The 13,152-nt window shown below is 38.2% G+C and overlaps 2 protein-coding genes across 2 annotated transcripts in view; both read right to left on the bottom strand.

The window, feature by feature from the left end:
* Positions 1-1,658: 1,658 nt before the first annotated feature.
* Positions 1,659-7,512, bottom strand: LOC121942495. The gene is made up of 8 exons (XM_042485712.1): positions 7,187-7,512; positions 6,023-6,129; positions 4,603-4,765; positions 3,752-4,020; positions 3,409-3,470; positions 3,224-3,321; positions 3,027-3,148; positions 1,659-2,077 (listed from the first exon to the last, which is right to left on the bottom strand). Exons 1-8 carry the CDS (start codon positions 7,383-7,385, stop codon positions 1,748-1,750), a joined length of 1,350 nt encoding a protein of 449 aa, XP_042341646.1. The 5' UTR covers positions 7,386-7,512; the 3' UTR covers positions 1,659-1,747.
* A 2,384-nt stretch (positions 7,513-9,896) lies between these two features.
* The window catches only part of LOC121942553 (germ cell-specific gene 1-like protein), a 13,378-nt gene continuing 10,122 nt past the window's right edge, over positions 9,897-13,152 (bottom strand). Inside the window, exons 3-5 of the mRNA XM_042485797.1 lie at positions 12,409-12,561; positions 11,225-11,336; positions 9,897-10,191 (exon numbers count right to left, since the gene is read on the bottom strand). Of these exons, the coding sequence (XP_042341731.1) occupies positions 9,897-10,191; positions 11,225-11,336; positions 12,409-12,561 (560 nt within the window). The remainder of the gene's footprint in view (positions 10,192-11,224; positions 11,337-12,408; positions 12,562-13,152) is intronic.

Here is a 13,152-nt window from a genome sequence, read left to right as displayed (position 1 = left end):
AATCACCGTGGACGTGCAGGTTAATGACTGCTCACAGGGGAATTAAACTAGAGTCGACCCCGCAGCTGCTCATCCAGCGTAGGTTTTCCTGCTGGAGTGAAAATACAGTGAACGTAAAAAATGCAAACAAAGATAGCAAGGGAATTTTGACTCACCAATGGTCCAGGGGTTTCGACTTCTTTTAAGGTCACATCCACACTTATATGTTTTAGTTTCAATCCGACAGCTCGAGACAAAAGTGATCTCAGTCCAACCAAGTGTTTTACCACCGTTTCAGAAATAATTTCCGTCCTAGGGTACCCACAGACTCAGTGGATAGAGCGGGGGCCCCATGTACAGAGACTGTGTCCTCACCACAGTAGCTGCAGGTTCGATTCTGGCCTCAACCCTTTACTGCATGTCGCCCCTACTCTCTCTCTCCCACTTAAACTGTCATCCATTAAAGGCGAAAACGCCCCAAAATATAATCTTTCAGATAAAAGAAATAACCTCCGCCCATACTAACATAAGCAAAGTAAGTCCTTTGCTTGGACTGACGATGAGGTGTGAGGGTAAGGCGAGTGTATGGCAGTTAAAGTGGTAGAAAATAGATTGGGAGTCGTTGCAAAGTAAATACGGCGACGTATAAGAGCAATACCGGGAGTGTTATCCATCACCAGAGGAAGCCACGGCAATGGATAAGGAGTACCCACACAAGAGGATAAAATGACAAAAGATATGCAGACCTCTTTATACTCAGCTCCATGACTACAGTGTTTTGGATTGAAGCTTCATGATTGATAAGACACAGAAAGAGAATGCGAGTGTTTACTTCATGGTTTGGAAAAGTCTAAAATGCAACCCTGTAGTTATCAAACTAAGAAGGGTCAGCAGCGTTTTAAAAGGGCTCCGTTTTAGGGGTTCCAAAAACCAGAGCAGGGTGGACACTAGCTGTTAATGTAGCAATATTTTTGTCTTTTAAAAAGAAAACGTATTGGTGTGGATGTAGCCTGAGAAGCTTGGAAGTTGACTCCTCAGCCTCAATGAAAATGCTGTGAGCTATACAAATGCAAATGCAGACAGTAGGCTGATTCTGACTCACCCATTGGTCTAGAGGCTACACCCTTTTTTTTTACAAGATACTAACTTGATTTTAAGAAAATCTCTGGCATAATATCAGCCTTAAAAAGACTCATGAACTGTAGCTTGAATAGATTTGTTTTAAGTATGTATGAAAGTATTCTGTGGAAGTTAGTAGAATGGGATGTAATCACAATTCTTGCACACCTTTGTCATCCCATCTGAGCTCATAGTTTTCAGTAAGCACGTATCCCATCTTACGTTTTGGACAAACCACATGTTGTAAGCGCTGGGGATGCCTGTCTATTTTCTAAAGAGGAATAAAGTCTTTGGAATATTTCTTTCGGCACCATTGATGCAAACTGCACGTCCCTCTACTGGTCACCCTGAGCCTTCCTAATACAGGCCGAGGTAAACCCTCCTTTACAATCATAAAAATAAAGATGATAGTGGTTTAATTTTAACTTATGAATATAATTAGTGAGCTATATACTGTATAGTCATTTGATATATATGTTGTATATATTCATGTTGTTGCTATACTATTGGCTACACTATAATCAATAACATGAATATTAATTGAAGCTGGAAAGAAAAAAAAACATTTGTAAAATATGTGTTGATTAAATGTAAATCTTTAGAAGTATTAGCAGATACAAAAATAACAAAAACAATACCACGAGTTATGTTACAGCAGGACCTGGGGCATCAGATGAGCCTTGAAATGTCTTTTTGCTGCATCTTTGTCGTATGAGTTCAAAGGCATCCTGTCCGAAGGCGGGCCGATGCGCAGACGTTTGGGATGTGTCGCCGTGTACTTCGGACTAGCCTCCAGTCTTTTCTGAAGCGTGGCACACAGATCTGAGAGCTCCTGGCTGCGAAAGGATGGCGGCCGCACGATGAACCCAGACACGCCCCCAAAGCAGCCGTCCTCCTCATCGGACATCATGTCCATTGTGATGCCACTCCAGAAGTCCATTTCATTTGGCGCTAGTACACTCTGCCTCGCTTCCAGCAGCTGTGAACACAACAAGTACTGATCAATGCGCTGCGTGGTGCCAGTCTTTATTCTTTAGCACACAAATACTCAACTTTCAAAATGACAGAGGGTCCGGGACCAGTTGCAGCAGCCCAATACATGTTTCTGGGAGTTCAAGACATTTCAAGGATTTTGATACATTTCTAGGATTTTAGCATGTTTCTTGGATGTTAGGACATTCCTAAGATTTCAGCACATTTCTACAAATTTAGGACTTTTCTATGATCGCAGGATGCTTCTCGGATTTTAGGATATTTTGGGGATTTTAGCACATCTCTAGGAATTTCAGACATTTCTAGGATTCTGAGACGTCTCTAGGAATTTAGCACATTACTAGGGTATTAGGACATTTCTTGGATTTTAGGACATTTCTAGGATTTTAGGACATTTCTTGGATTTAGATCATTTCTTGGATTTTGGGACGACCTATAGGGTTTTAGGATGTTTTTAGGATTTAAAAATGTTTTGAAGATTACAGGACATTACTATGATTTTAGGACATTTCTATGATTTAAGGACATTTCATGGATTTTAGGATGTTTTCAGGATTTTATGAAGTTTCTAGGATATTAGGACTTCAGGGGCTTAGCAAGGACCTCTGTTAGGGTGTGCATAGAATCCTTCACTGGCACTTTCTTTCATGAATAAGCTCTATTTTGATGCTGTTTTATGCACTCTTGCACCTTTATGAATCACAGAATGGTTCGAGGGTGATCTGGCATCTTATCGGGGGCCAGATTTGGCCCGTGGACTGTAAGCTGAGTATCTCTGCTTAAGTACATTATATATTACACTGTACAGCACCTCAATGCATCTTTTGCACTTCCGGTTAGATTCTGAACTGCATTTCGTTGTCTCAGTGCTTGCTCTCTGCGTAATGACAGTAAAGTAGGATCTAATCTAATGAATCTCACTGAATAAATCTTACCCTCTTCCTTCTCTGTCGGCTCACAGCTGAATACTTCATGGCTGCCGCCTGAGCTGCAAGATCTGGCGGCTGGCTGTACCGCAGGTTTCTGCATAATGTCTCATAGTAGTCCCTACAGGCAGCTAGAAAACAATTCAATGAGTGGATTTTAAATTCTTTAAAAGGGCAATAGCCACAGTTCATTAACAGTTACTTACATAGAATGGCGTCATTATCCATATTGTACAAATCCGAACTTGCAGCTACAGCTTTGACCAAATAAGAAGTGACTGCCTTGTTGTGAGCCGAGTACAGTCTGTGAAAACAAAACGTGAACAGATCACAGGATGAAATTATTTACCCCAATACAGCAGAATGCATGTAGCCCATTTTTTTATGCTACCCTTGCTCTGGTTTGTAGCGCTTCCAATTTGCCTCAGAGTTGTGAAGACGTCGCACTGTTTCCTATCAAATACAAGACAAAATAATTACTTTTGTGAACAAATATATCCAAATTTAAGCAGTTGAGCTGGGCGATATGAATGAAAAAGTTATGCTAAATGTCAATTCATTATTTCTTTGAAGTTTAAAAGCTGATTTTTTTTACTTGCGAGTGAAAGTTAACTACACCAGACTGTCAGTTTCAGTTTTAATCTAATCCCACAGTTGTTAACACGCTATTCAGATTTGCTGGTTACTTTAATTTAGCAGGTAGCTTGGTTAATGTATTTTTAGTAATACATTACCTCAATTTTACAATTGTGCGCCCGTTTTTTCCTCTTAATCTCCTCCACACTGGTGCTGCAGTTCACATTGGCTTCTACAGCAGTAATCCTCCCCTGAATGGAGAGCAATTTAGTGTTCATTGCGGTCAGTTGCGGTTTCACCTCAGCAGTAAACTGAGTCAAGTGGTGAATCAGTTCGCTCATCATAGTCAGCAGTTTCTTGTCGTCTGTTGCGGGACTGGCTGAAAGAGGTCCATCACCAGACGGTCCGTGTCCACGCTGAGGAGTTTCTGTGGTGTTGAAGGTTACATATTACAGTCACAATCTCATCCTCTGCAAATGTGCAAATACAAGGAACAAATTGGGAGTTTTTCCAAGGAAGACAAAGTATCACTGCCTTTTGATTGTATGCCTCCAAGTACCAGTCAAGATGTACTTACAGTTTAATTGTGTTTGTGAAAACATGCATGTAGATCTGCTTCATGCATCTCTACAGCTCAGATGATTAAAACAATCAGCACAGTTTAAAGGTGGGCACCCAAGACTGGTGTCACCAATTCTGACCAAATGTCTCCCCTTTGGTTTATGAGTTATGGTGTTGAATAATGGCCAAAACACACCCAGCCCAGATTTTACCACTGTAGTATTGCTACTTATTTTTTTTAGACCAGAATTCTTCTTCAGCCAATCAAAAATATCTCTGTGGAGTCGTAGGAAGCTAATGATCTATTACTACTTCCTAACATTTCTAGCTCCTGTGTTTTGTTATATAAACAGCTGAAAGGACGTAGCAATCTGCTGTCTACCAACTCTACAGAACGCCACGGCAACCTGCTGGAGACTACACTCATTCATTCATACATGACACACACCTGGTCCGAAGAGCGTTACTCCATCTGTTAAAACAGTCCGCTGCTCAATCCGCCGTTTCAACAGGTTGATTTCTCTCTTGGCTCTGCATTCGTTAGAAGTACCTGCCTCCATGTTGTGACTGATCCACTGATCCACCCTCTCCTCCTTGACCTGTGGGTAGGGCTGGGCGAAAGAATGAAATAAAATCTTATCAAGATATTTTTTTTCATATCAGTCAATATTGATATATATCACGATATACATCAAATCATTATTTTTGTCAAGCTTAAAGGTTCCCTTTTACTCCTAAGTGAGATATGAAGATATCATGAGGTTCATTTTGGTTTAAATCTTTTCTGTCAGACGTTGAACATCACAAATATACCGTAGAACAGGCTTCACCAACCTGAGGACCTATTCTACTAAAATTCAAAGAGGTCCAGTTACTAACATTTCCTCCCAGCAAAGGTCCAAACCTCATACTTAAAATCACTACCACGATTAACTGAACATTTTACATTGATAACGATTAAAGAACGATTATTTTGCTATTTGCTTTTTTTTTTTTTTAAGATTACTTTTTTGGGGCTTTTATTGCCTTTAATTGACAGTGAGAGTGTGAAAGGGGGAGAGAGAGAGGGGAGACATGCAGCAAAGGGCCGGGCCGGATTCGAACTTCCGGCCGCTGCAGCGAGGACACAGCCTCTGTACATGGGGCGCTGCTCTAGCCACTGAGCCATCAGGTGCCCCTATTTGCTCCTTTTTTTGTGGTTTGTTTTTTGCCCTCATAGTTCACTGACACAGTAAAAAGCTCCATCTTAAACAAACTTCAGATAAACTTAAGCACATTGTGCTGATAACAGTCCAACCTCTCCTGACTGCAGGACTCTGACTTTAACTTCTGAGAATCTTCTGTGCTATTAATCACTTACACGGGAATTAAAAACTTCTCCTATATCTGCCAACAGCCTGCCTAAATTCTCAGTTAGAGAAAGGGTGAAAATAAGGTCATGTGCTTGTGGCCCCAGGCCCCCAAAACATTACATCTGCCCCTGGTAATAATAACGAGAGCTCAGCGCGAGCGGCTGGATAAGACACGGAGCGATGCGTCCTGGTGTATCTAAATAATTCATCTAAAGTCTGATTAAACCTGAAACTAACACAAAGTAGTCTGTAGAAGTTTAAAGAAGTCACTTTCTGCCTCTGCAAATTTGGCTGTTTCGACGCTGTGGCTGTCAAACACTCAGCTGTTTAGAGTCAAAGTCGTTGACTGCATTTGGTTCACCGTGGCTCTAGTCTTATGATCACTGGCTGTTCATTTGTCTGTCAAAACATGGCTGGATGCGTTCTATCGACATTCTATCGACTACGTTTCATGTTTCAATAGAGGAAAAGTTATTTCACAATTGATATTGTTATCATTTTATCGCCCAGCCCTACCTGTGGGTGCTCTTGGATCTGTGTTTGCTCCTGAACGGGAATCTCTTCCATCTTAATGACAGATTGCTGCAAAGAAGCAGGCGGTTCCTCAGGGATCAGCACGGTGTCTAAAGAACAGAGAGGACAAGTAGGGGTAGGGGAAAAAAATCGATACAGCATAGTATCACATGGCAATATCGAACTGACACATAAACACCAAATACTGATTTTTAAGGTATTAATATTGCAAAGACATATTAAACTTTTAATAATCTACTAGAGTAACAAAATCAGTTGCTTCTTCAGTCAACTGGATACAATTTGCTGCAATAATAATGACTAAAGGGAGATGGTCAGACTGAAATCTTTTTAACTATAACAGGTTAACAATGTTTTTCTTTAGGGAAATAATTTGCAGTTTAAGAAGGGTAATAAATCAAAATATTTCTCAATATATGTTATAGCAATACTTGCCATATCCAAAACATTTAAAACTGCAGCAATATAGTATAGTATAGTATAATTGGTGTTCATGAAACACAATTTTTAAAAGTGACTTGGCGTTACAGATGAAGATGGGAGAGTATAAACTGGGCTGAGGTCATGGTGCAAAACAGGGAAAGGCATATCAAATAATTACTAAAGCACTGGGGAGAAACTTAGGTTTTTTATTTTGGCTTAGCATGCCTTGACATGCCTTCGTGTTTTCTTAAAAAAATCTTTGAAATTGCCAAAATTACACCATTTAACATAACCAGAAACTTTATTTTTATAAAAAAATAAATAATGGTTGAATTTTGATATTTCTGAAAATCCCTAAATTCTTTGTATGGGACTAATGCTTCAGCCAGAAAAAAACATAACCAAATATGAGCTTAAAATGTTCTAATGATATTTCATCAAAAATTACAAGAAAAACTTTTTTCACTTCCAGGATTCATTTTTACATTCAACTTTTAACTTTCAAACATAAAAGGGTAAGTTTTCAAAATCCAACAGCTAATTTTTGGTGGAGGAAGGGTTTTGCATTTGCCTCAAGTCGCTCAGGAGGACTCAAGGGGAAAAAAAACCCCTCCTCTGATAAATAAAGAACAGTCCCTAATATCCACAGCTGTATCACAGCAGTTGCTTAGCAACGCAATACCAACCGGCTCGAGGCTACACTGCATGCATGATGACACAAACCGGCTTTGAATAACACTACTGCAGGTTTTAAAAAGGCCAGCTGCTCGATCTGCTGCCTCAGCTCGATGACTTCTCTCTTGGAGCGGACAGCTTCATCCTGATACTCCGCTATCGTCTTCTCGACCAGCCCGAAGATTTCCTCTGCAGCCGCCGACAGCCGCTCCTTCATCCGCAGCCTGAGCAGCTGCGTCCCCGACATGACGGAGCTCCGGCTGGCGGTAAATGTGGAAGGCTTCGGTGTTAGACCGACTTTCAAAATAAGAAATGAACTCTCTGTGAACTGACTGCTGTACTGTTCAGCAAAATAAACTAACCATGTTGGTGAAACACAAGTTAGTAAGCTTCCGGTTTGAGGTAATGGTGCACAGGATTAATTTTCTGTAGCTCCACCTGCTGCCCTGGATGGCTCCTTTTTCCGCCACTGTACATACATACATACATACATAAATAAATAAATAAATAAATAATAAAATAAAATAAAATAAAATAAAAAAACACTGCTTTACATTTTTTTTATAAAGACAAAAACAAATAACAAAATCCAACAAACAAAAAAGTTGCATGTTTGGGTTTCATTCTTGAATAACTATTTTTTAATAAATGACAAATTGCTTTTTTTCATTAATATAAATTAATAAAATAACAAAAACAAAAACAACAAAAAAAAACAAAAACAAAAAACAAACAAACAAACAAACCATGATTTATACACTGAATTGGCATCATGACAGTACCTCTTCCAACTTTATTATTTTCACCGTGTAAAGATGTGGTTATTTCTATAGCCCAATAAAACAAATATTTCAATGGACTGAACAGGTCCCATCAGCAATAATCTGGTTAATTATGAAAAAAATATATAATATTGAGATTATTATCTTGTTAATTCAGAAAACAAGCATTTTTCTTCTCATGAAAACTTTCCTGACAATTCCCAGATAATAATCTTGTTAATCATAAAATCCCAGAACATATTTTTTCAATTAAAATTTTGTACATAGTTCTAAAAAAATAATATCATTAATTTAGTAAAATAAGGGCAGATTTGTTTTATTAAAAATGTTCTCAAAAGTCTGAGATAATCTTAATTTGGAAAAGCAAAGCAGTTTTTTTCCATTAAAAACTTCTCATAATTCTCAGACAATAATACTGCCAATTCACAAAAATGAGGGCAGATTTTAGTCTCATATTTCTGAGATAATCTCATCAATTCAGGAAAAACATGCTTTTTTTCCCCACAATCACTTTCCTCAGAATGCTGAGATAATGACATTATTAATTCAGAAAAAAATGAGAAATATTTTTCTTACATGTTTTTCTTATGCTTCTATAACTAGGCTTGACCTTGTGCCATTTCTCATGTAATTTCTGTATCATAAACACGAGTTAATACTCGTGACTTAAAATTCTCTTTGAAATGTGGACAAACACCAGATATAAAATTAAGTCAAAAGTAGATTTGTCACTGTTCCCTGTGTTATATTACATTTTAAGACATGACTTTTGAAAGCAAACTAATCATGCCAGTTTTAAACCAGAGTGAGCAAATAAAAATACAATCATCACCAAATCATGTAAAAATGTAATTCAGTCTGTCAAAACAACAGTGCCCTCTGTAGGGTTTATGTATACAATGCCACAGATAAGGCATTTAGTTTGAAATTTAACACACATTGAAAACAAACTCAATTTAACAAACTTTTTTTTGGCCATCGGTTCTTCAGTTATATTAGAAATCTTGTCCAAACCCATCTTAACACATATATAAAATATGTTTTTTCAAAAAATAAATAAATAAAAATCTTGTTTAAAATTAAATTAAATTTGCTTCTATTCTAATACAATTCTGATAAAATTAAAAAAGCCCTTGAAAGTAGAAATAACCAAAACACATTTTTTGAGATGAGGGGGGCTTTAATATTCAGTGTATTCATCTGATACACTTCAAGAAACATTTTCACAGCATTGAGTATTTATTTTCCTCCAGTCAAAGCAGAAATATCAACTGAAATGACATACTTTGCTGGAAATGTGTGATACTGACTGTTAATCATCATGCAATGACACGTGTTGAAACAAAGACTAATCTTTCTTGTAGTTTTTTTCCTGATTTGACTAAAAGTGGCTGCAAATGCTCATATGGGCTTCGTGAGACAATGTGTGAACAGAAACATTATGCACAACTTTCCACAGCCATTCTGTGTACAAAAATACTGCACACTTACTCCCTACAACATATTTACAATTTATATATGTAGGCACATCATTTGCTGTAAGTTTTGTGGCTTTACACAATGAATGAAAACCAGTTACCCATCAGTCACCTTGTCTTTGCACTGATTTTTGACTGATTGACTGACGCATATTGAATAAGGCTGGTAGCATCTGAGAGGCCCTCGCTCTTTTTACATGGATCACATTTTCTTTTCAATGTACATTGTGGCAGGTTACATAACGAAGAAAACACCTTCATCTGTGAGATCAGTTCATGTCCAGTTTTTCCAGTTATCAGCTGGTTTGAAGTTCTATAGTGACTTGAAGATCTTTGACAATTAACGTCAACACCCGCAGTTAAGGCAGTGTTAAAATCAGATGGAGCTGATGATGCAGCCTGAAATCTTGTTTAAATGTTCATCCTGCACTGGATGCCAAACACAGTCGGACAGCAGCGCTTCCGTCCAAAGTGCCACCACCTGCTGTCCCGTCCCGCTCAGCACTGCTCTTCCCCCAAAGATGCTGCAATGTCACTCAGGTCCAGCGAGTCAGCAGGTATGGGAGTTTTCCTCCCACTTTTCAGCGTCTGGCTGGAATAAACCTCCACTGATTTGGAGATGGAGTGCAGGGAGTGTTCCCGTAAGAATCCGAAAGCATCCCGCGCGTGCTCCTCGCGGATGCTCTGCTCAAAGGTTTTGCGTTTGTGCCTGAACTCGATGACCGTCTTTGTGTAGGAGTTGAGGGTGGTGACTGATGCGCCCATGCAGCAGGTGAAGGACGCCCACGCCATGCTGAGAGAAAACATAGCAAAAACTAAATAATAATGATCTCATTAAATCAGAAAAATGAGATTATCTTTTAAAAAACAGGGCCACACTTTTTCTCAAGTAACATTTCTGGGAGTTTTTCTGATAATACTCTTGTTAATTAAATATATTCATATATATTTTTTTTACATTAAAAATTATCTAAACATTCTGGGATGATAATCTCATTGATTCAGAAAACAAGACTTTTCATCAGAATCCCATAAAACATTTCTTTGAATACAGAAACATTATTGATAATTCAGGAAAATGGGTAGAATTTGTTTTCAACAAAAACTTTTCTCAAAATACTGAGAAAATAATAGTGTTGATTCAGAAAAAAATGGAGATTTTGTCTTGTGTTTCTGTAACCAGCTTTGATCTCTTTCCATTTCTAATGTCATTTCTGCATCATTAGCACTGATTATTTATACTGTAGGCTATACATCATGCTGTTGCCTTTGGTGATGAGAAATGGAGAGCACTCGTGTAGCGACACAATTCAAATTGCATTTAGACATTTTTACCCTCAATATTTTTGTCTGCTGAGATTAGTGTCGATCACTTCTAAGTCCTTCCGCTCCCCTCGAGCATGCGGGGCCACATGCGAGATCAGACAATCAAATCAACGTCTCATGTACTTTTCACGCGGGTTGGTTAATGCCCACAAAAGGTCAAGAATTGTTTAGCCTCTAAAAGGAATTTTCAGCATACTGTGCATATTGTAAAGGAGTGAAATATCATCCCCTTATGCAATGCCAATCACGCCTGTACTGAGGCTTTGGACACCAAAGCCTAATCCTGCCATAACATGGGAGCTTTGGGCTTTTTTCATTAGCGACAGTGATGCTGGGAAGAGGTGAGAGCACAGCTACAACCAACTATTTGGGGCTGCTACATGCAGAAAAGAGTCTCTCAAACGGGTCTCCTGATGGGTGAGTCAACCTAAACCTGATTAAATGACAGCGCGTCATGTGAATAAAGTGTGTGTGGTCTTTGATTTCTGTCGGACTCATACCAGAAGGACCAGCCGTAGTCCCAGTTGTAGGGTCTCCAATCAGGTGGACCGAGACTGACAGTGACCTGGAAGACCTGTGTGTACATCACATGAGCCACCATACCAAGAAGACCTGAAATAATACAGACAACATGCGGCTGAATTACATATGGTTCAAATACAAAATATGCACAAATAATTCCTCAGAAATAGAATTTGTTTCTTCAAGTACAGACTTACGGCCGGAAGCCCAATGACACGATATAATCATGATACTACTAATACTACTACTAATAATAATAAACTTTATTTATAAGGCACTTTTCATACAAGGGATGCAGCTCAATTAAATGACAGGTGGTGATAAACAAGATATAAAAGTCAAAGTAAAAAGTGCAGAGACCAATGGGAATAGTAAAAATAAGAGAACTGATATAAAATAAGAATTAAAAGAATAACATTAATTCAAATCCAGACTAAATAAATAGGTTTTCAGCTGTCGTTTTAATGTGTCCACAGAGTGTGCTTCTCTTATGGTGTTTGGAAAGGTTTTCCATAATTTTGGAGCATAGTTAACAAAAGATTTGCTTGTGTTACTATCCAATATTATTGTGAACATTTTGCGATATGCTGAGTATGGCGATAACATATAAAATTTACTACCTTTTTCAGACAGCAAATTTGTCCCTAAAGGAAAACTTTGTCAACATCTGTTTGGCCCAAAATACAAAGTTTTCAGTCTGTTCATCAAAGTTCATTTTTATTGCAGCAAAATGTTTCCATTGGACTGAAAAAGCGATTGATTTTATTATTCTAGCAGGCTTTCAAAAGTTTCATTTGTATTTTCAATTTTAGTAATTTATATATTTAAAAAATCATGTTTGGTGTCAATGTATCAATACAATATTGCCATGCAAAATAATGCAGTACTGTGCTGTATTGATTTTCCCCCGCCCCTAACTTGCAGTAAAGCCATTTCATGTCCACACAAATATGCGTGTAAACACAATAATGAGATGATACTCCTGACAGCCTTAAATCCCCCAACCGAACAGCTCATCATGTCCTGCTTACCACCAGATGGGATGTAATATGTTTTGCACATCTTCTATCAAGTTTTTGACACTGGAAACACTTCACTATAGTGTATCACAGGCAATAAAAACAAGCACTCAAAGCCTCTCAGTTAAAGAGAAATAAAATACCTGAGAGCACAGTGAAGACGGCAGCAAAGGCATTGAGCTTGAGTCCATCGATGACGTTACTGGGGTGGACCAGGTCTAAACACATGAGGCTGAAGCCCACCACCAGCAGAACAATGTACAACATCTCAGACACCAGCGACAGCCACAGCATCCCTGCAAAATTACACATTTGATTAGAAAAACATCAAATGTGACGTGTGAAGTTGGTGGGATTTAGGTTGATGTGTTGGCAGAAATGGATTATATTATAAATATCTATGTTTTCATGAGTTCATTTAAACCTGAAACTAAGAATCTTTGTGTTTTCATCACCTCAGAATGAGCCGTTTACGTGAACATACAGAGCTGGTTATTTTCCATGGGGTCCAACATGTTGTTTCTACAGTAGCCCATAAGGGACAAACCAAACTTTTTTCATCAGCCACTGTAGTTTTCCTTAACGTTTGGCACAACAGAAGTTTTAGTTGGTTGTAATCTGCAAACTCACTGCTAGATGCCATAAAATCCTCCACACTAGACCAGTGGTTCCCAACATTTTTTTTATAAGGGACCCCTTTACGCTCATCCAGTAAATTGATGCACCCTGACAAAGTGACATATTTTAAGGAATTTTATATAATATTTAATGCATAACAGTATGGACCAATTGATAAATTCGACAATTAAATAAAAGAGTGACTGCAATTTATGTAAAATAAGCAATTTGGATACATTTTGAGCAGATTATTTTCTGTGAACATTTAA

This window comes from Plectropomus leopardus, chromosome 4 (genome assembly GCF_008729295.1).
Source record: "Plectropomus leopardus isolate mb chromosome 4, YSFRI_Pleo_2.0, whole genome shotgun sequence".
NCBI classification, from domain to species: domain Eukaryota; kingdom Metazoa; phylum Chordata; class Actinopteri; order Perciformes; family Serranidae; genus Plectropomus; species Plectropomus leopardus.
The sequence above is the reverse complement of the archived record's forward strand: the minus strand, read 5'-3'. Positions and strand labels throughout refer to the sequence as shown.